The sequence below is a fragment of the Cornus florida genome, unplaced genomic scaffold, assembly GCF_030987335.1.
Source record: "Cornus florida cultivar Cherokee Brave unplaced genomic scaffold, ASM3098733v1 CherokeeBrave_3.0.0_Hap2_Chr11, whole genome shotgun sequence".
Lineage (NCBI taxonomy): Eukaryota > Viridiplantae > Streptophyta > Magnoliopsida > Cornales > Cornaceae > Cornus > Cornus florida.
In genome coordinates this window covers 15,344,587-15,367,983 of record NW_026775581.1, presented here as the reverse complement: position 1 = coordinate 15,367,983, position 23,397 = coordinate 15,344,587, and the positions used below count along the sequence as shown (strand labels likewise).

The window sequence follows — 23,397 nt, the reverse complement described above, 5'->3', positions numbered from 1 at the left end:
GTTAAGGACTTTACCTCGGCGGCTATGTCATTGGAATTGTCAACTTGATATAAACCAATATTCTTCCTTCCACCTAGAATTCTACCATTTTTAGAGGACAAAGATCGATGCATGGAATTTTCACTCGTACTTTCATACAATTGCCAAACATCATTTTCATGTTTATCAAGATAAGAACCACCCATAGATGCATCAACCATTCCTTTTTGATTATCCGGCAAACTTTCAAAGAAGTATTGAACTAATTGCCACTTAAGAATATCATGATGTGGACATTTCCTAAGCAAATCTTTAAATCTTTCCCATGCCTCATGAAACAATTCCCCATCCCCTTGAGAAAATTCATGAATGGAAGTTCTCATAGCATTGGTCTTTGATACCAGGTAGTATTTCTTCAAAAACTCTTATTGCATTTCTGCCCAAGAAGTTATTGAAAAAGGCCTAAGATTGTTGAACCAATATTTTGCTTTGTCTTTATGGGTAAAAGGAAAAAGTTTGAGTCTTAAAACCTCTTCCGGTATGTCCGTGTATTTCACGGTGGAACGTACTTTAAGAAACTCATCCAAATGTTATTACAATTCTTCACTTGGAAGTCCATGATAATTGGGAAGCATTTGAATAGTTTGCGGTTTAATCTCATAGTGATGTGCTCTAAATGGGGGCAATTAAATGCATGTCGGTGCATTGTATTCATTTAGAACATAATGATCACGCAAAACAATGGGAGGATTCCCAACCGGTGGTGCTAAACGAACACCATGATTAACTTGAACCATGGGAGGTTGTGGAGCAAAAATTGGCCGAGGCATTCCCAATGGAATTTGGCCTTGTTGTTGTGGTGGAATGAATGGTCTAGGCATGCCTAATGGTACTTGAATGTTGTCATGATGCACATTAGGGTGGAGGATGCCTTGTTGGTCTATGTGACCAAGGCCCTTCACATGGTCATCATTTTGCTCGTCCATTGATGAAATGGAGTGATGAGAACTACCTCTTCCCCTAGGATTACAAACAACCGATTTAAGATGGAAATCAAGTGGGACAAGGGTAAGATTTAATGACCTACGACCATGCATGCACTAACAAAACAAATAACAAGTAATCAATCAAATAGCAATCACTTTGCCCCCACAATTAATCAATTAACGAACATCCTCCACATACATTGATCCCATACTCCCATGCTTTAAACAATATGCAAAGAAAAGTAAATTGCCTCCACGCGGGCTCACGACCTATCTAAGAATTTAAGAACTTGCCACCACGCGGGCCGACGATTTAACTAGAGATTGAGTTAAGAAAAGCTCACAAAGGGTCCTTAAGCAACTTCAATTCATTTTTCAATTTTCGCTTAGCTTTGCAATTTTTTTAGATTTTAGCCTTTTTATGCTTAGCTTAGCTCCTTGCTTTTCAATTCTCCCTTGCTTGACTTCCTTTGCTCAATTCACCTAGCCAATCAAGAACAAACACAATAAGTAACTAAAAATAAAATAAGGTAAAAACACAATCAAAAGAGTACTATTTCCTAATTATTCCAAAAAATACAGCGTCACCAAATCCCCGGCAATGGCGCCAAAACTTGGTGTGTGTCGTGCCAATGCACCAAATTGCAACGAAGTGTGGCTAAGTTTGAATTTATAAAATGTTACTACTACCTCTAACTACTAATATAGCTAGGGTAAGTAAGGATCGTCCCAAGGGATTAGTTGCGTATTTGAAATGGAAACAAGGTTGGATTAGTAGGTCAAGTGATCAAAAGATGGTTTGATTGGTTAATTAAACTACAATGTAAATAAATTCAATACAAAGCAGCTAAAGTAAATAAAGAGTAGAGAACAAGAGAGAGGGATCTTGGGATTTATAGGTCACCGCTAAACATCACCATTCTAGATACTCAATGTGTAATGAATGAGGAAAAATATGTGTTGCAATACTAAGAGGTGTGATTGATTGAATTAACAAGCATGGATGACTAATTAAGTATACATTGTCTAGGCAACCTAGTGAATAGCACAATATATCAAACTAAGCCATTATTCCTTCCTTTAAGCTCACAATCAACATACTAACAAGTTAAAGAATTATAATACTTGCATTCATATGCATGGAACATCAAACAACAAGCATAGATTGTCTTCACATCTAAGAAAGTAAAGCAACTACACTACATCTAAGCTAAGGACATGAAAATTAAACTAATTAAACTAAGGTAGAGGCACAATCCATCAAGAAATGAGTATGAACCATCAAACAAATCACAAAGGTATTCTATTTAAGCACTATGACTTGACAATCTCTAGATTTATATCATCAACACACATAGACATGTATCAATATCACAAACCAAGAGATAAACACATGAACATCTATTCTAGCATACATAAACATATGAATAGAATGAAATGATTAATTGGAAGTATTAAACAACATAAACATTGTAAAAACAAGATTCATATATAATTCAAATGTTAAGACAAGATTACAACACAAATCCCCTCAAAATACAAAACATCAAGATCTAGAAGGCATGCTTAGGGCTAACTCTAGCCCCAAGAAGATGTTTAGCCACTCATTGATGTAGTCATCCAACCTTCAAAGGCCATCTCCATGGTAGGAATGATCTTCTTCTTGATGGAAACCCTAGATGAATGGAAGAACTCCCAAATGGTGTGTATCTCTATAATCTCTAGCCTCCTCTCCAAGATTGTAAAAATATCTATCTATTCATGCTCTCTTTTTTTTTTTTTTTTTTTTTTTTTGTAAAATGGCTCAACATCCTTATATAGGTAGCTCAAGTGTCACACCCAATGGTCAGGTCTTGTGCACCGGGGCCCTCTTAATGAGCCACCTTTTAATGAGCTGGACTCTGTTTTATTTCGGACTTAAGGAGGTTCGATCGATCGAATTCTGATGAGATCGATCAAACTCTGGCCTGATCAATCGAAATATGACCAGATCGATCAATCCTTGGTGGCGCCTTTTTGGAATACAACAAATCTAAGATATTTTTGGGATATTTTGGGGAAAAAGATAAAAGTGGTAGGTGGGGATAAGATCAAAGAAGTTCGATCGATCTGAAAGAAAGTTGGATCAATCGAAGATGGAAATTCTTGAGGATAAGGACAAGTGGTTTGATCCATCTTAGCAAGGCTGGATCGATCACTGTGAGATCGATCTGGGATATGTCTGATCGATTGAAACTTGCTGTTTTCTGCCACTTTGCTCCTTTTATCTCCTTCCTTCCATTCAGCTTGAGATTACTTCTTTTATGCTCTAATTTGGCTAAATTGACTTATTTTAGGGATAAGCGCCTGAAAAGAGCAATGAAATTAGTCTAAAATAAGAAAATAAGATAGATAAAGGTCCTAGAATACTTGAGCTTAAGGGGTTTAAATGCGCACTTTTCAGCGTTCATCATATCTCTTTTGCGATACTTGGTGTGTCCAGAATATTGATGGGAATGGCCCTGATTAGTGACTCATTTGCTGAAGATGCTGCACAGGCCAAGCAATCAGCGATCGGGTTCTCTTCCCTTGGGATCTACAAGAATTCTATTGGGTCGAAATACCTTGTTAGCTTTTCAACCTCTTCTATGTATGTATTCATTCTTTCTACTCTGGAGGTGTATCACCTGTCACCTGTCTGGTGATGAGTTGTGAGTCACTATGGACTTGCAGGTGTTTAACTTGAAGCTCTTTAGCTTGCCTAAGCCCTGCCAACAGTGTTTCGTATTCTATTTCATTGTTTGTGGCTGGAAATTCCAGTCGGATTGCTTATTGAAGTCTGATTCCCTAGGGGGTTCTGATTTCCAAACCCGCTCCAGCCCCATTTTGGCTCGAAGAGCTATCAACATATAATTCCCAGAAGGGATTCTCTGTAACTGGTTGTTCTTCTCCTGGATCAGTATCCAAGAGAAAATTTGCAACCACCTGTCCCTTTTTTGCAGTGCGTAGCTCATATCGAATGTTAAAAAAGCTCAACTTAATTGCCCATTTGGTAATTTTGCCTGAAATATCCGGCTTACTGAGAATTACTCTGATTGGATGTATCGTGGGGACTATTATCCGATAAGCCTTGAAGTAAAGCCTAAGCTTTCTTTTTGCCTGGATCAAGGCGGGGATGACTTTCTCTACCATCGAGTACCTACTCTCTAGATCAGTTATGGTTTTGCTAGAATAGAAGACTGGGTGTTGTTTCTTTCCCACTTCTCTTATTAGGACCGAACTGGTCATCGATTGGGATACTGCCAGATAGAGGTATAACGGTTCTTCAGGTTCAAGGGCAGATAGAATTGGGGAATTCGTCAAGTACTCCTTGTGTTTTATGAGAGCTTCTCGCTGCTCTTCCCCCTAAATGTCTCCCTTTCTTGCCTTGATGGCATTGAAAAGGGTTTGTATTTGTCTGACAGTCTGGATATAAAATGGCTAAGAGCCGTTATTCTCCCAGTGAGGATTTGGACGTCCTTCATGGTTTGAGGCTTTTTGCTCTGTAGCAGTTTTGTCAATTGAGTGGGGCTGGCTTTCATTCTTCTTTTGTTTACCAGATGGCTTAGGAACTGGCCCGAGGATACCCCAAATGAACATTTTGCTAGACTTAGCCTCATCTTTCTTTTCCTGAGAGTATCGAACACATCTTATAAGTGTTGTAAATGATCTTTCTTTTCCTTGCTTTTTACAACCATGTCGTCTATGTAAGCTTCGACTGTTTTACCGATCTGCTTTTCAAACACCTTATTGACTAACTGCTGGTAAGTTGCCCCTGCATTTTTCAGTCCGAAGGGTATTAACTTGTAGCAATAGGTTCCGCGTTTGGTGATAAAAGAAGTCTTCTCTTCATCCGATGGGTCCATCGGGATCTGGTTGTAACCTGAATAAGTATCAAAGAAAGTTAGTTTTTCATACCCGATCGTAGCTTCCACCATTTGATAAATTTGTGGAAGTGGGAAGCTATCTTTTGGGTAGGCCTTATTTAAGTTGGTGAAGTCAATGCATACTCTCTATTTGCCATTTTTCTTCTGAACAACAACCACATTCGACAACCACAGGGGGTATTGGACTTCTCGAATGAATCCTGCTTCCAAAAATCAATCGACCTCTTCAACAATGATTTTGTTTCTTTCAATAGTGAATCTCCTCTGTTTTTGCTTCACTGGGTGGTGGCTTAGGTCCACGTTCAGGCTGTGACACACTATCTGTAGGTCAATTCCTGGCATGTCCCAATGATTCTAAGCGAAGATGTAGGCATTCTGCCTTAAGATTTTTGTCAGCTCTTCCTTTTCCTAGGCTGATTGGAGCGCCCCCATATAGGTTAGCTTAAGCTTATCCCCTACGATTATCTGCACGGCTTATAGGGGTTCTTCAGTTGAATGCTCTTTTTCTGGCTCCTTACTCTCTTCAGGAGAGGAGGAGCCTAGTAACTGCTATTTCGACAATTGATTTCCCTTATCGGTTGAACAAATAGTAATGTGGTAGCACTCCTTTGCTGCCACCTGATCCCCCCATATATCAATAACTTCTAGCTCGTTGGGGCTAACACATATCATGACTTGATGCAAAGTCGATGGGGCTCCTTCCATACGATGGATCCATCCTTGACCCATTAAAAGGTTATAGGTCAGGTGGATATCCACAATCACAAAGTTTTTTTTCAAGGATCTTTTGGCCGCAATGACCGATAGCGTGATTACGCCTATGGGTTCCACCCTTCTTCCATCAAACCCTACCAAGGGGTTTCTGGTGGGGCAAACCTGATCCATAGCCAACTTCAGTTGGTCAAATGTCCACTTCATTACGATATTGGCATTGCTACCAAGATCAATCAGTATATGGCTGACTAAACAATTTGCTGCTAGTAGGCCGATCACTAGTGGGTCCTCATGTGGAAGCTGTATCCTCTTGAAATCTCCTTCATGGAAGGAAATTTGCGTAGAACTCAGCTTGTATTTGACTGCGTTGATCTCTTTGACCCTTTGTAGCTTATGGGCTTGCTTGAGTTGAATCCTGTAAGAACTTTCTGGTTATTCGTCGTCTTCTGGATGGGCATGAATCATATTGATTACCTGAACGGGATTGTTGTCTCCTACGGCTTTTAGAGTTAGCCTAGCTCGTTCAGGTTACCTTTGTCGGCCTGAGTTAACCAGGTAATCTGCCAATTCGCCTTTAGTTACCAATTCCTCCACCTGTCTTCTCAGACTCCTATAATCATTGGTTAGGTGGCTGAAATCACTATGGAATGCACAGTGCTTACTTTGGTTCCTCTGGTCCATTACCTGTTTGATCGGCAGAGGGATTTTAAAAATGTTCCTACCCTTAGTCTCCTAATACAGTCTTGTCAGTGTTACCTTGGGAGGTGTGACCTCAGCTGTTCGAGACTTTTTCTCAGGGGCTCTTTTTTTAATGCTCGGGGGTTCCCGTTAAATTCTTGAGGTGGTCGAGCGTTCCTTCGGTCGGCTTTTAATTGTGACCAGAGTCGCTCTTTACTACCTTGTCACTTCATTTTCTTCGAGTCTTATGTAGTTTGTGCTCTTGAATTCAACTTTGATTTGTCAGCCGGAATCTTTTTCACCATTGAAGAATGGAAACGTGAACCTTATACCATGGCTATCTTGAATGCCTCTATGGATGTATCTTGGTTGCAATCTGGAATACCTGAAGATTCCATGTTGAACCGAGTGAGAAAGGTCTGTAAGCCTTCCCCCTTCATTTTCTAAATCATGAAGAGATTGGCAATGGTCTTTTTTTGTTTCTTGTTTCCACAGTACTGGGCTAGAAACGCAATGCATAGTGTCTCGAAGTTCAAGATTAACTTGCACGGGCGATTCTTGAACCATTCCAGGGCTACTCCTGTCAGACTGGACGGAAATATTTTGCACATGAACGGATCATTGTGTGCTTCTAGAGTCATCTCCTGAGTATAATGATTGAGGTGCTAGAGGGGGTTTCCAGTTCCATTAAACTTGATGAACTTCGGCATCGTGAACTTTTTGGGTCTTGTAACCCGTTCTATTTTATCCGTAAAGGGAGTTTTAACTATTGACGCAGTGAACTCTCTTGCCATGTCCTCGGATGTTTAGGCCTTTAGCCCTTTAATGTATTAATCCATCTCCCTTTAGAATCTAGCAATGAAATCATTCCCTAGTGATTGTTGATCATCAACTGGGACCATACATCTTTTTTTCCCGATTCAACATGGTCATCTGTGGCTGGGACCTTGGTGGTCTGAGGCACTCCCATCGTAGAGTTTCCTAGGACGCGGGATTGGCTTGTTATTTCTTCAGCATCATTTTGATCCAGAGTGTCGCTTTAGACATTAAACGGCTACCGAGGAACCCTCTGCTGAGAAGGAGGGTTATTGAGTCCGGGTGCTAGGGGTAGATCTTTGTTCTGGCGCTTGGGTTGTGGGATGATTGGCGGATCATTCTGCTGAGCGTTGACTCGAAATCTTTCATTTTCCTGGCGTAGAGCATTGATTTGCGCTTTGTTGGCTTCGTTTGCCTGTCTCGGTTCATTGATCTATTCGGTACTGGCTTCGTTGGCTTGCCAAATGACGTCAAACTGTGTTTGCATCTCTTCACACATCTTTTACATGATTTCTTGCTGTTGAGCTCGTGCAGCGTTTGATCCTGTCGCCATCCCAGAGTGATGTCGCAGGAAAGTGATAGTAAAAAGGCTTTTTGTAAAGGATTCCCACAGATGGCGCCAAAGTGTAGGTGCAAATTTTTACACTCTTAACACTTAAGAAAATAAATCGAAGAAATTGAGAACAAAAGGGTAGAGACAATGGATAATTTTGATAAGAAAGAATAGTATGATAGGAATTTGATATTTTTCCTCTCCTATTCATGCTTTACTTATAAGCTTGTATAGAGATTTACATGGAGCTGTTACTGGCAGTTTTTTTGGACGTGGGCTTTTATGGCCCCCTTATATTGCGGCCCTCTCTTTTATAGTGGGCGTTATGGATGTTTGAATATGCCCATTTTGGGCCATTCCTTAGTCTGCTTGTGCTGAGTGGACCTTCCCTTGCTAGTTGGGCCGAATTAATGTTCTTTCAAGTCTCCTTTATTGGGCCTCTGGCTTCTGCTGGGCTTCAAGGCTATTTTAATAAAAGGTGATTTTTATATTTGATGACACGTGGTGTATTATGATTGGTGGGGAAACTTCCCTCCACACAATATCACATACCTATCTAAAAAGGTAGTTGTGTAATTTTAAAAGAATAATCATGCACTTATTAAGTTAGGGTTACAAGTGTTATTTTTTTTTAAGATGAGGGTGCAAACATAGAGCAGGGCAGTGCCACTATGGCCTCTAGAGACTTAAAATCTATAGTTATGTTTTATTAATAAGAAAGGTAAGTAGGCTAAGTTTTATTTTTTGGAAAGTAACGCAAATTTTATAGAAAATGTAAATTGTACATTTGGCTTTAGCTTGGACTGAAGATTACAAGCCCAAAGGGCTAAAATGAGACATATATACACATAGATCAAGGTCTAATAGGCCTAAGTAACAGTTGTTTTCATTGACGAATGAGCCAGTGGCCCAGGGGTACCAAGCCCCTACTTCTCAAAGGGAGGTTTGGGGTTTAAGCCTCAGTGAAGACATGGGTGTGTGAGTGCCGACTAAAGAAAAATAGTTGCTTCCATTGACACTTGCCGAAGCTTTTGTTGAGCTTTCTAAGTAAGAGTATACCACATAGGTGTATAGCTTTAGTCAAATGTCACTTAGTCAAGGGGGTAAGGAGGAGGTTGAGGACCAGGTACACCATTCTCCCATTCAATTAGGGCTAGGAAGGCTTCCATTCTAGTACTGAAAGGATAGAAAATGGACTGGGCCACACTCGGGCCGGTCCAACAGGCCTGGAGCACTATTAAGCCGTTAGACCACACACAAACCAATCCATTAAGCCTAGGGTGCCAACAAAACATTACCAAGCCCAATTTCACAAGCATTTTGAGTGGGTTTTCCTGTCTAGTGTGGCCCAGGGAGAAGACCTGTGATACCCCTGGATTTTTTAATACAGGTTGGCCAGGCCCATGCCCGAATACCTGAGGATATCAAAAACAAATCGGTAATAATCGAACACAGAGTAAAAATATGATAACTAAGAATAGATAAATTGCTGAAAGAAACTAAAATAATAATCCATTAATAAAATCCCTAGAATAAATTTTTATTAAATAATAAAATATTCTGATTCATCCAATCATCCAAATAAATACAAGTCGGGAATCTATACTATGTGGACCCCTAGAAAATCCCAACTAAATAAGTGACAGAGATAACTGTCTATAACAGAAAAGTGAAACATAAATAAATCTCCTATGTAGAATCGGAAGAATGAAGTAGACTGGTCCCTGCTCAGCACGAACAACCTCTACTCCTGATGAACACCTGAAAAATAATGGTGGGTCAGGCCCACAAACAAGTTCTACTCTACTATAGTCCAAGTAGAGATCCGATACATGTATACATCTTAGTCAATCCAACAATAACTAGTAGTCCGAATATATATATATAGATACACACTAAAGGACTCTCACTGGACTACAAGGCAATCTCAACCTAACTAGTAGGCAACATGCAAAACACACCTGAAGTGGGCATGAGTACCTAGACCTAACGGGGTACACCATTAACCATCATAGCCAGCTATGCATCCCACTGCATATACACTCCCTAACCATCGATCCTGAAACTCAAGCTCATATCATGACATCATAATCATATATATAAATAATCCGTCCTATCCAAACATAAATAAATATCTAGTATAAAGTAATCCTCTATAAGTCATTCAACTTGTTCAGTTGATCTAACTCGAATATAAGTAGGACTTAACATTTTTAGTTAATCCATTCCCTCATACAAAATAGGTAAGACTTAACTTCTTTGGTTAATCCGTCCCTAGAATGCCACCGTCCCATACCGGTGTATTAAACCACACAATCTAATACATGATGCAACAGATAAAGCAATACATCAAGTAATCCGAAATAATATGATAAAAATCACATATAAAATCATACTTAAGCAAAAATAACAACTCTAAGCAGCATGCATTTAATTTTTACAATATAATAAATTAACATGCATCTCAAATAGATTGTTTCAACCTCCAGGACGTATTTAAACTATTTAAATCCAGTTAATTGATTAAATTAGTTTAATGCCAATATTCATCCATTTAAATTGCTAAATAATAGTAAGCAATTAAATCATCTATTAACAATATGCAGACCTATTTAAAATGTCATATTGTTCAAGTCTATAGCCTGTTAGTGTAGATTATGCATTGTAGGAGTTAGTCCCATCTTTTCAACCATCTAATTCATCCAAATTCACCCAACATCATTGGAACAACCCAATCTGCTAAACAGAAACTTAAAAAAAAAAAAAATTAATTTCTGAAAATCCTAGCGCGAGAGCATGCTCCAAAACAAGGGAGCAGGCTCTGTCCTTGTGGGAGTCAGCTCTCGGCCTGAGGGAGCTGGCTCCCTTCACTATGGAGCCGCCTCTCTCCCTCTCTGAGAGCCGTAAACACAATTTTAGAGGGAGCCGACTTTCAACCTACTATCCCTCTTCTTCTTCAACTCCGGCGGCCTCTGATCACTCCGACAACCTCCATTAAAAGCCCTAAAACTTTGTTCTAAGTCCGAAACAGTCCTTAATAAATTTATAAAATCATTATGCATCATTAACACAAATCAAAACAATTTTATATGCAAGCAAATTTAAAATTAGACAAGAACACGTATGAACACATATAAACAGATATATTCTATTTTAATTTAATTTAAGCATGCATACAAGGTTGATTTAATATCTGAGTACTCCTGAAATTAATCTAGGCATGCATAGAACACGAATCTAAGGGAAGGAGTTAGAAGAAAAACTTGCTTTAAGGTTTTGAATTGAAACCTTTAACCTTCTTCTTCCTAAGCTTTTCTAGTGACCTTTGGCTGCCATCAAAGTCCTCTCCTGCTCGAGCCCTAGTCACGAACAGACTCTCCTTCTTCCTCCTCAGTCCAGCCCTTCTTGGCCGGACCTTTTCTTTACCTCTCTCGGTTCTCTCATTTTCCTCTCTCCGTTTTCTTTCTATTTCTCTAGGTAATACCACGTAATATCATATCTGCCTCCACAGACTTAGGCTTATATATATATAGACAACATATAACCCTAATCCTTATCTAACCCTAAGTATTCTTATAAAGAAAAAGAGAAATAAAAAATACAACTTATATAGTAACAATAATACTACCTTACAATATTACGTATCTACATATATATGTATCCTTTTATAAATATAATATAATTATATATATATATATATATAATTGAATCCTCCTTATTATTATTAATTAAAATAATAATAATGATAATAATAACCACCACATATATATATATACCCATCTAAATATATATATATTAACATACTAATACCCATGGATTATAGTCCTTACCCATTTAGGCTTCCTCCAAGTAATCCATGTGACCCATTTATTTGGTCCATTACTACTATCCAAATCCACGTCCTTTAATTTAAACAAAATAAAATAAAACCACATAGACAATTAAATTATTTAACTACCACATAATGACAAACCAACACATAATTAAGTCACATAGATCACAGCACACAAATACACACAATTCAATTCATACCAACAATTTATTCAAATAAATAATTTAAGCACACAATTCCAATTAAACAAATAAGTCAATTAAACATATAACAATTAATTAAACAAATAAGTCAATTAAACATATAACAAATAGCCAAATAATTAATTAATCAAATAAAAATGCAATTAAAACAATTAAATAAATACCAAGACTATCCTTTTAAAATTAGGAGTATTACAAGACCCAACTAAGAAAGGCCAAGCTTGAGAGCCAATAGAGGAGTTTTAGGGTAAATGTAAACTTCTATAAATAAAAGTGAGTTAGAGAGAAAGAGGCAAATTGTTTAGAGTATAAGAAAAGACTTTCCTAACAAGAAAAGAGGTTTTCTTGCAACTTCATTTGGCGCCATTTATGGGAAAGAAAGAGAAGATTTGTTGATTTCAGCACCAAATGACAAGACTCCGATCGGGAACAATGATCAGAGGAGAAAGTTTCCGACAGCAGGAGAAGGATCAGCAAGCGAGGCATGATGAATTGATGAATGTCATCGAAACCCTACAAGGGGAGAACGCCGAACTCAGGGCCAGAATGGAACAACGAGAGGCTCCGCCACTCCCTCGACCACCAGTGGCGGATGAGAGAGCAATGCCGCCGAGCGCCAACTGCCAGGTGGAGAGAGAGGGATCCATTCTGATGAGTGCTCAAATGTAACGCATTTAGCACCTAAGTTAGGGTATTTTAGTCCATTCATCTATCTTTATTTTCCCATTTTAGTACTAATTTGTGTTTTTATCGATTTCAGGTCAGTAAGGTTCAAACTGGCTAATTTTGATCCCTTAAGGCCTTTTTGGAGTCAAACTAAGTCTTGGTGAGAAGCTAGACCAAAAGGAGGCTGATGCTGAAAATTGCCTAGTTGGAACGATCGTGTGAACGATCGAACCAACTCTGAACAATCGAACCATACCTCTAAACAATTAAACCATACCTCTGAATGATCACATTGTTGGTTGGATCGATCGAACTGTTCGTTAAAGCTATAAAAAAGTATATCTAAAGCTCATTTGGAACCAACTCGGGCTATGCTTGAAAGGGGAGATCCTAGGGCCGAGTTCTCACATTTTTGGGCTCTGAAAGCCTTGTATATAAAAGGGATTAAACCATTTTTGTAGGGGGATTCATATTTTTACATTGTAATTTCTATATTGTTGTAGTTTTCTCTCTCTAGAAAGTTAGAGATTATAGCTAGAAGAAAAGAGAGAAGTGGAGGCACATCTCAAGAACACATCTCTAAATCTACATACTCTCTATCTCTTGAGCTTCAAAGAAGAATAAAAAGAAGAGGTAGAAGAAGATGGAGCCATGTTTAGAGCTTGCCCTTGAGGGTTTCATGACAATGTCCACCTCCTCCATGATTGGCTAGGCTCTCCATTTCGTGCTTGGATGAGCCCTAAGTTTTGTGTAATTTAAACCCTTATATTTCCATTTTTGATTATATATATTGTTGTGATTAGTGGTTAGCCTTGTGATTGTTGATTTAATTCTTCCTAGTGATTCTCTATTTTAATTACATGTTGTCTTATGTGTGATTATTTGGGAATTGATCTCTACACTAGATTCTCTATGTTGGTTGCATGTCTATGTGTGATTAATTAAGGATTTAGTGATGGCTAAGCATGTTTTTCATTGAATGGGTTTGTAAACTAATTTAATAGATTATGCTTACACTTGATGGGTTGTTCTATAATTTAATTCATGTTTGTAGGTAGGTAGACAATCTTTGCTTGGTTTGATACTCCACACTTATTATTGCAAATTCCATGATTCTCTATATTGATGTGTGCTCTAATTAGATACATTTGTTAACTAATTGATGGATTATGCCTTTGTCTTGGTGGGTTATTCTACGCTTAGTTTACTTATTGGTTAGGTGGACAATTCACACTTGCATTAGATAGTTCACACTTTTACATGCAAATTATGTTTATGTTTGTAGCCACATCTAGATTGCAACAATGTATTCCCCATTAATGGAAAGCAAGTGGTTAATTACATGAGCTTAGTCGTGATTCCAACACCCTAAGACCTCTCTTCATATCTTTTAAATCCTTATCTCTCACTAGTTTACTTTACTTGTATTTTAATTAATTGCATCTTAGTGTAATCAACTAAACCAACCCTCCTTTGCAATCTTTTGATATGTTAGAGTCGAAGTTAAATTTCAACACGTATAATATCTGTGGATAATCCCTACTCGCTATACTTCATTAGTTATAGTAGTGGTTTTATAAATGTAAATTTGACTTTTAAAGGCTTCCAAAACCACAATCATATTTTGACCTTACGAAGTGACCTCTCGCATAAAAAAGTCAGTTTTTTATCATATAGAAAGGGGCTTGTCACATTCATATAGACCTGTAGCACTAAAGATTTGGGCCGGAAGAGGAGGTAAAGCACGTCAAGATTGTTCATTTATGGCAAAAAAAGTCAACCGCAGACAAAGTGTTCAAAGATTTGCATCAGTCAATGGTGAGCAACCATGACTAAAGGGCCACCGAAAAGCAACAGAACGAGCAGAAGGCACCACTGATGAACAACAAGCCCCTTCGAACTTCGGCCCGGACAACCGATTCGCCATTCACAAAGGCGATCTAGAGAGCCCAAAAGCCTAGAAAGTTTTTGATGCCAACGTTCACCTTGTTCGACGGGACCAAAGATCCAATTGAATACGTCTACCAAATCTATCTAAAAATGGCCTTAGATATAGAGGATAACGCTCTGATATGCAAGGTTTTCCCAACGAGCCTCACCGGACCTGCACTCAATTGGTTCCAGCACCGACCGAGGGGCACAATTGGAAGCTTCTGAGCACTCTATGATCTTTTCATAAGTCAATACTTCGGTAACAGGTGAATAGAGAAGGATATATTGTGTATGTTCACTATGTGAAAGCAAGAAGGCGAGCCCTTTTAGAAACATGGTGATTGAGTGCCATCCTTCATCGGCAGTGTAGGCGTTCAAGCTCGCTATGATCAGAGGAACTCAGTTTCACATGTCCTTGGTTATGGAGACTCCCAAGACAATGGACGAGCTAAATTCTAGAACACAAGGCTATGTACGACTAGAGAAGGATGAAGCTGTCAATACGAGGAAGACGACAATGGTCACGGTGGAGAACAGATCCAAGGCCAAAATGACGACTCAGAAACCTACAGTGGCACTGCCACACGCAGGTCTTTGGAGAACAGAGAAGAGGCCATCACTCCACTCAAAGTCACCTTGGCGTGACTGTATCAAAAGAATAAAATGATGTTCCGTCTGCCCCAGCCGATCAGATAGCCACTCGAACAGCGAGATTAAACCAAGCACTGCGCGTTCTACAGTGATTTTACACACCAAACAAACGAATGCAAAAACTTGAGGAGACTAGTTGAGATGCTGATCGTGAAAAGTGAGTTGGCTAATTATGTCCAGGGCCAGGTCAAGGAGAAGAACTGTCTAGTTGATTAAACAAAGAGGAACCAAAGCCCAAATCCACAGGAGGATCAGCCGATTCGAGTCATAAATGTCATACATGGCCAATCAGAGGCAGATGACGAGTTAGAAGAGTTGCGGCAGACCCGCCTCCTGCAAGCTTATAAGATGAGAAGGCTCGGTAGTGTCAACACGATCTGCCAGGAGAGCGACATGGCTTTGATCAGATTCGACAGGACCGACTTTTTAAGAATCCAAGCTCCACATGAAGACTAGTTGGTAATTAGCTTGATGGTGCTTGATCAAGGGAGTCTTAGTCGACCCAGGCAGTAGTGCAAACATCATAATGAAGGTGGCATTCGAGCAACTGTTGGTGGATCCAAAGTAGGTCAGGCCCACAGGAACCCCTGGTTGGTTTTGACGAGAAGCGAGTAGAGCCCATTGAAGTGGTTGAGTTACAAGTGTACGCTACGCGAAGGAATTTGAAGGAGAACTTTGTCATAGTGGACGTCCACCATTCTTATAACCTCTTAACGGGGAGGGGGTGGATCCACCAGGTCCAAGGAGTCCCATCCACCTTGCACTAGGTCATGAGGTGTCTGAGCCCAAATGGGAGCAAAGTGATTGACATCCATGGCGACTAAGTAGCAGCAAAGGAATGCTACGTAATGACTCTCAAGGCCAGCGGAAAGGGAAGGTGACCACCCATCCTGCAAGCACAAAATCGCAATTACAAAGCCCTCCACCCAAAGGAGTCAAGGTGGAGGCGAAGCCACTGTTCCTTATCGAGGAACAATTAGAAGAGGTGCATATCGACCCTCTAATACCTGACAGAAAAACGAGGATGGGCTTTGTGTCACCTTACCAGAGTTTGAACACAGGCGGACTAGAGTTGTAATGAAACTCGTTGTTGGGTTTCTTGAAGCTTGTCGTATCGAGACTGAAACACACAAAACTGAAGCTCGCCGGTATTGAACAATTCGGTCACTTCATAATCGGAGATGAATGTGAACTCCATTTATGTGTGATTTGATGCTCGTTGTTCATAAAACGTGTAGATCGTTGGGCAAACAATCAATTGTTCATCGACAAGTGAGATGGAGAAGGAAGAGATAACCAAGCGGTGGTAATATTGTCGTCTTGCCAATCACGGAGTCCGGTGAGGATAAACCTAGTACGGTGATGGTGACAATCACGACACAACCGCGAGCACGAAGGTGACCAAACTTTCAACAACCATTCATGTTTCTTTCTCCATGACCGTAACCAAACTTCCACGATGAATAGAACCACGAGCTTTGAGCAACGGTGAGCTCTACAACTAGGACCCAACTCCGGCAAAACACTGAACAAATAGCGTCCCAAAACTGAGAGCTTCAATGCTCTAGTTCCAACGATGACAAGACCCACTTCATGATTTCAACTAAGCTTTTGTCTATGTTTGATGAAGAGAGATGTCCAAAAGCCTGGCAAGAAGCCCCAAACAACGCAGCCAAATTCGACGACTTGATCCACCAGTGACAGCGTGCTTAGACCAGTAAAAGAAAAGACAACTGTTACTACTCCGGTGAGCTACCATAACCCAGTTCATATGAAGACGAAGAATACCCATTCAGGGGTATTCTTGTAATTTTAAAATAATAAATTTCAACTTTTAATTTAAGAGTAAATCATAAGGTCATATTTGACATTTCACAGACCGGTTAACGGGTCAGACTCGAATATTGTGGTAATGTGATCATTTTTAAAGTATCGGGAGTTTTCTAAAATAGGTTGGGGGTTTATAATTAAAATTTAAAAGTATTGGAGATTTTATGAAATTAGCCCATTTATATATATATATATATATATATATATATATATATATATACACAAACATTATAGTATATTCATATTTATTGTTAATGCAAAATTCACCGAGGGTTTTTACTGCAAAAAAAGAATAGTAACGACTTGCTTTGTTTCTATTTGTGTCCTACCTCAGTAGGTTGACCGAACCTCATTTTATAGGGGTTTTGATAGTAATGCCCATCTAGGTAACCAGTTTCATAGGAGAGTCATGAGGGGGTATAGTTGTCTTTATTTGCCCGAACCGAACCCTTGGTTTCCGTGTCTTTTTTTTTTTCTTGGCAAAGCCAAGCAGCACTTATAGAACAGAGCAACACAACCACCACCAACTGATACAAAAGGAAGCGTATGGAATCACTACCCTGACCACACAAAATAAAAAGTGTTTTACAATCTCTATATAGGTTCCATCACCAAAAAGACTAATGATGATTAAGGCCAGAAACAGATCTCAAAGCCAGATGTGTATATAGCCCACCATTTGACACAAGGCGTGGACCTTTCTTGGCTTAGACCCATACTGTATCATCAGCCACTCAAAGAAAAAAGCATGCTCCAATAGCTTTTAATAGCTTCGTGTCGTGACTTCAATGCCACAAACTCCAACCCCAATGTTTGCCTTTGATGCCCTCTGCTAGCACAACCAGCACAAATCTCGAGGACGTTGAATGGTCACCAGAATCGGAATCACATAGTTCGGCCAGTTCTCCGGCAAGCCTCCATCAGCAAAATCATCTTTATCAACATCAACCCATTTGTGAACCTGGCTAACCACTATAAATCCTTGCAACGAAAGCACGCCAGCCTCAATCCGTTGCCGACATAAGTCAGTAAGATGTGTAAAGCAAGGTACCACCGATGAGCCACCACCAGTAAAACTTATGGCCACACTAGAAACCCAGTTGTGACCAGCATGGCAAAATGTTCCGACAAAACCAAGCCATGACCCATAGTCGATGGCGGCTAGAATAAACACATCTTGACTAGAGCATAAGGTCGGTTCCTGGCCGAAAGACATGCAACAGAGTCCCGTGCGACTCACCAAAGCCCTAAATTTATTCCCAAATTTAATGGCAGAGACACCCTCAAACAACACGATGATGCAATAGTATATGAGGGCCACATCGAGACCCAAATTAGATACACGAAATATACCACGAGAAAGCGAACGTCCAGGCATCAGGCATGAACCTACCAGAGAAATAAAAGCATCAACACCCAACCAGACTCCATAAGCTATAGCTACTGGTGAATCCATTGAAACCCAAGACAACATCACGACGAGAGAGAAAACAAAACAACACATATATAAAGTTAGAACAAACACGGAAACAAGGAAGACCATCACAATACCTGGATCAAAGGGAAAGATCGGCGTATATTGTCTAGTCTGTTGTCCACCGTGCAAAACACTCGAACCAACACCCCACCGGAAACATGAACCTATCCTACCCAACCACCCACAGAGACGACTAACTTGAGATTTCAGGGAAATCATCCCAGCGTAACACAACCTCTTGGAGAAACTCCACTCTGATGAACAGAGAGACCGCTACAGTGAAAAGAGTAAGAACATCTATAGGGAGAGGAGGCGTGCAAATAATGTATTCTACTGTGTGTCCATCCTTGGTTTCCGTGTCACTTGAGATTTCTATGTACTACTACATTGACGCATACATTTAATAAGATTGTTTAAATTAAATGCTGCAATATTATAAAATAAATTATGCCGAATTAAACAAAAGATTTTTTTACACAATATAGTACATTCATTATATATAAATTAATGTAACCGTATATAGTATATGTATATAATATGTGAATATATATATATATATATATATATATATATATATAACATGAAATATATTCAAATAAAGAATCAAATATAGTTGGACTACTTTGAAGACCATTATAAGATTCTATTCCATCACCAACAGGTTAGTGCCCTAATGGTACCAAGTTCCTACTTCCCAAAGGGAGGTCAGGGATTCGAATCTCGGTGAAGGCACGTGTGTTAGTACCAACTAGGGAAAAAAAAATCCTATTGCATCCCATCACATATAAATTCATCAAATCAAATATTTGAATGAAATTACCATTTCTATTTTAAGGCATTCCTTCTTGTTTCCTTGTATATATACAAAAGTGGCCAAACGTGTCTAAGATGTGCACATTTTACATATTGTGTTAGTATGTGAAATTTGGAACAAGAAAATTTTCAATTTGAACTGACCACAATTTGAACAAAAGAATAATATGCAGTGAAGTGGGAACAATAAGATTTGGACCAAGAAAATTTCAATTCAACATTTCTATTATTTTGGTTAGAAAAAAAAAAAAAATTCAAGATGAGTTTAAAATTGGCTAAAAGTTTTCAAATATATATAAAAAGATACTTTGAATTATTACATTTGGTTATAAATTCCAAAGTTTCTAAAAATTCAAACTCTACTGTAAATTCAAATACATTTTAAAATTTTAAATACAATTAAATGAATAAAGAAATGTCATATTTGAAAAATAATTCGTTTGGTGGCATATTCAAAAAAATTAAATTCGTAGCCTACGGATCTGATAAGTGGGCTGTTAAAATTCGATTCGATCTGCGAGATATATATTAAAAAAATGTATTAGTTAATTTAATTATTCTGCTGATCCGCTCCAACGAATTAGAAAAATCTTAATCCACCACCGGTCATGTGGATTAAGATTTTTCTCCGTAAAATGACGAATCGGTTATGAATTAAGATTTTTCTAATTCGTTAGGAGCCGATAACGAATCGGTGACGAATTAAATTTTTTCTCCGTAAAATAATAATTCGGTGATGAATTAAGATTTTTTTAATTTGTTAAGAGCCGATTAAATTAAAATTGATATCTAATATGCTCCGATGGAAACCAATCTGTCACCACTCCTAGACCATTATTAAGCATTTTAATTGGTTGGGTATTGTCCACGTGGAAGTCAATTTTAATGAAACCCATTTAAAAAACAGATTCCACGCCTATAATAATAAAAACAGACATTTTTGGTACCAAGGCAAATAAACGTACGGAAAAGCATGGCATTGGGTTGGATTGGATGGTTGCTTCGAACAAGTCATTGTGAGAGAGTAGTTAAAACGTGTGAATTTAATTAGTTAATAATTATTTAATGAATTTCAAGAATGAACTATCTCTGCCCTAACTAAAAAAAAATGTTACATTTGAAAACTGTGACTCATAAACGATTATCTAAATGTAACATATTTATGAGTTACGATACATTCTTTTTGAGACAGAGTGAGTATTAGTTAAGAATCATTTAAATATATAAATTAATGTTGATATATTGCAATTTCATCTTTTGTGATATGATTAAAAATAAATAGGGTTAATTTTCCTGACATCTCCTCAGGTTTGGCTAAGTATCACTCTAAAATATTTTTCAAAAATAATTATCACTGACATTACAAACTTTTGCTCCGTTTTTCATTCACACCCCAATCGTTAGTTGACTAGCTCAGACACGATATAAAATGACTTAAATACCCTTTGACTTTGTTAAAACAACTTTTTAGCCTAAATAATTGAATTAAAAGACTAAAATATCCCTAAAATTTTATAAATTTACAAATTATATATACATACAAATTATAGATACATATATATTGCATCAACAATGTATTACTTTAAACATATATATAGATATATGAATATATATACACATTATACAAACACTTATGTAAAGAAAGATCTCGATGTTGAAAGATCAAAGAAATCAATGATGCTTGTTTTCAAAATTTTTAATTCCTGTGTGTTTATAGTTTTTTATTTTTTGTTAAACTGAAGAATTTACTTGATAGGATTTTATATTTATTTATTTATTTTTATTCTTTTTGTTTTTGTTTTGGTAAAAGCGCAAACAACCTCCCTGAATTATTACAAATCGGCAATTTACTCCCCTAAACTACAAAAATGAACAAGTCAGTACCACAACTATCAAAATCGTGCAAATTAAGCCCTGAAACGCAATTCCGGTCACTTTCCGGCCGACTTCATTTTAAATTTACAAAACTACCCATTGTAATTAAAAAAAATATACAAAAATAAATAATTAGTGTGAAATACCCTCAATGCCCCTCTGTTCTCAAGTCGTCAAATGTTCCCAGCCACAGCCGGGCACCTTGCCGAGACGGGTCTCGAATCTCCACTGCAAACTTCCCCTACGGCTGCCTTCGAACTCCCCGGATATGGATATGGAGGTCCGAGTGGAAGGCACTCTAAGGGTGGGGTGATTAAGCCCACCGTGGTGTGCAAAGAGAAGGGTCCATGTACAGGGAAGAAGCTGACGTGTCCGGCCAAGTGCTTCAGCTCTTACAACCGATACGGGAAGAACTTTGGTTCCGGCGACAACGGTGGTGGTTGCACAATGGACTGTAAGAATAAATGCGTTGCTTACTGTTGAGAAAAAGAGCAGCAAGTAGAAGGTTCAACCTTCTCTCATATATATAATATTATATATATATATATATATATATATATAGTAGTATCAACCAACTATATATGCATGTGATGCTGTTGTAGTTTTGGTACTTGCTATTTAGTAAGTGATTTAAACTTAATTAGTACTATTATATGTATTCTGGGTGTGATTTTGGTGAATGTTCTTCATATTGGAGAATAAAAAGGCAGATACATTATTATTTTTTTTTTTTTGTTTTTTTCCTTTACGCCAAGAAAGAAATTATATTGATGAAAAAAACTACCGGTTTTGATCCAATCATATTAGAGGTGGCTGGTGTAGCGATGTTAATGGCGGCATAGGAGGCGATGGGCTGTGAAGAGGACTGGTTCGACCTGCTGGTGCAGCGATTGGTAATGGCAATGGCAGCATGGATCGGCGATGGTGGCATTGGCCAGCGATGGGTTGTGAAGAGATCGGTTGTGACCTTGCGGGCAGAAAATTAATTTCAAAACTGGTGGTCAACCACCTATCGATCTAAATGTTCTACGGCTCCGAAGTCATCGAATTTTGCTGTTATGTTTGGTGTTCTTGTGCTCTCTTTCTTTGTCTTTTTTCTGTTGATAGATCACAAAATTGAGGGGAAATGAAGGAGGAATTGACTAATCAGAGCAGCCTCGTGGATGGACGAAAGGAAGTTACAGAACGGGGCTGTGAAGGCTCGCGGCACCGGTGGGAAGGAGGACTCGGCTTGTGCTCCCTTTCTTCTTCTTTTTTCTGTTGATAGATCACAAAATTGTGGGGGAAGGAAGGAGGAATTGACTAATCAGAGCAGCCTCGTGGACGAACGAAGGGAAGTTACAGAACGGGGCTGTGAAGGCTCGCGGCACCGGCGGGAAGGAAGACTCGGTTATGAGCTTCTTGGTGGTTTTTATCTCATTATGTGGCAAAAAATTTTAAATGAATAAATAAATATATTCATTAGTATTCGAGGGCAATTTCAGAATTAAAAGAAAAAAACAGTCACGTGCTGACCTTGTGGGCCGGAAAGTGGCCGAAATTGAGTTTCAGGGGTTAATTTGCACGATTTGTAATAGTTGTGGTACTGATTTGTTCATTTTTGTAGTTTAAGGGGGTAAAATACGGATTTATGATAGTTCAGGGGGGTTTTTTGCACTTTTGCCTTTTGTTTTTATTAGAATTGCAGAAAAAGATAAAAGATGTGGTATGATGAGGAATTCGTTCAGGACTATGCAATTTCAAAGTCTGAGAAATTTGTTGGGCAAGAATGCATAGAGGGATGTGCAATTCATAAGATGAGCTTTGAATCGATGAATCTAATCTAGGAAATGAAACAAAAATACCTCAAAGTGGACAATAAAATCAAGCAATTGAAACCGAGAATGCTTGAAGTGGGCAACCAAATCAAGCAATTGAAATCCAGAATCCTTGAAGTGGACAATAAAATCAAGCCATTGAAACTGAGAATCCTTGAAATGGGCAACAAAATCAAGCAATTGAAACATCAATCCATGTTACAACAGTTGGCGATAGTTGATATCGGGAAGGAAGTGAGAGAGAGGTTTTTGAGGGACGTAATTGACTTGCTAGAGTGGGTGAATGGGATTGCTAACAACCGAGTGAAGCTTGAAGGAGATTAGAACAGATGTCTGTGAGTTTATGGTGATATATCCTTGTGTGTGTGTGTGTGTGTGTGTATATATATATTTAAGTTGGGATTTTGTTTGTAAGAAGAATAGGTAATGCATTTTGTGATTAGGAGGTCTGTGGTTATACATTCATCAGATTGTGATGGTGGTGGTCCTTGTGGAGGTGGGATGACAATGGTGGTTGTGGAGGTGGAGATGGTGGTGGTGGCTGCGAGTCCGTGGCGGGTGTGTGGGTTGTGGTGGTAGGTGATCGGTGATCGGTTGGTCAATTAACATCAACCTTCGCAATAGCACGAATCATTGTAAAATAGGGCTATTGGTCGGGTAAGTCGAACCA

The 23,397-nt window shown here is 38.6% G+C and overlaps 2 protein-coding genes and 1 pseudogene across 2 annotated transcripts; 2 read left to right on the top strand and 1 right to left on the bottom strand.

Annotated features, from left to right (window-relative positions):
• Positions 1 to 258: 258 nt before the first annotated feature.
• On the top strand, positions 259 to 356 carry LOC132287371 (small nucleolar RNA R71; annotated as a pseudogene).
• Positions 357 to 5,419: 5,063 nt separating this feature from the next.
• On the bottom strand, positions 5,420 to 6,265 carry LOC132280848 (uncharacterized). Its single transcript, XM_059782607.1, has 2 exons — positions 6,117 to 6,265; positions 5,420 to 5,999 (listed from the first exon to the last, which is right to left on the bottom strand). The coding sequence occupies exons 1-2, from the start codon at positions 6,263 to 6,265 to the stop codon at positions 5,420 to 5,422; spliced, it is 729 nt and encodes a 242-aa protein (XP_059638590.1).
• A 14,822-nt stretch (positions 6,266 to 21,087) lies between these two features.
• Positions 21,088 to 21,393, top strand: LOC132280847 (uncharacterized). Its single transcript, XM_059782606.1, has one exon. It carries the CDS (start codon positions 21,088 to 21,090, stop codon positions 21,391 to 21,393), a length of 306 nt encoding a protein of 101 aa, XP_059638589.1.
• Positions 21,394 to 23,397: the final 2,004 nt, after the last annotated feature.

Excerpts from the sequence above, each read along its gene's own strand:
- LOC132280848 (XM_059782607.1), bottom strand. The coding sequence starts at position 6,265 with ATGGACCAGAGGAACCAAAGTAAGCACTGTGCATTCCATAGTGATTTC. Across the intron at positions 6,000-6,116 it reads GTTAACTCAGGCCGACAAAG|GATTCAACTCAAGCAAGCCC; the intron begins GTAACCTGAACG and ends AAGTTCTTACAG.
- LOC132280847 (XM_059782606.1), top strand. The coding sequence starts at position 21,088 with ATGTTCCCAGCCACAGCCGGGCACCTTGCCGAGACGGGTCTCGAATCT.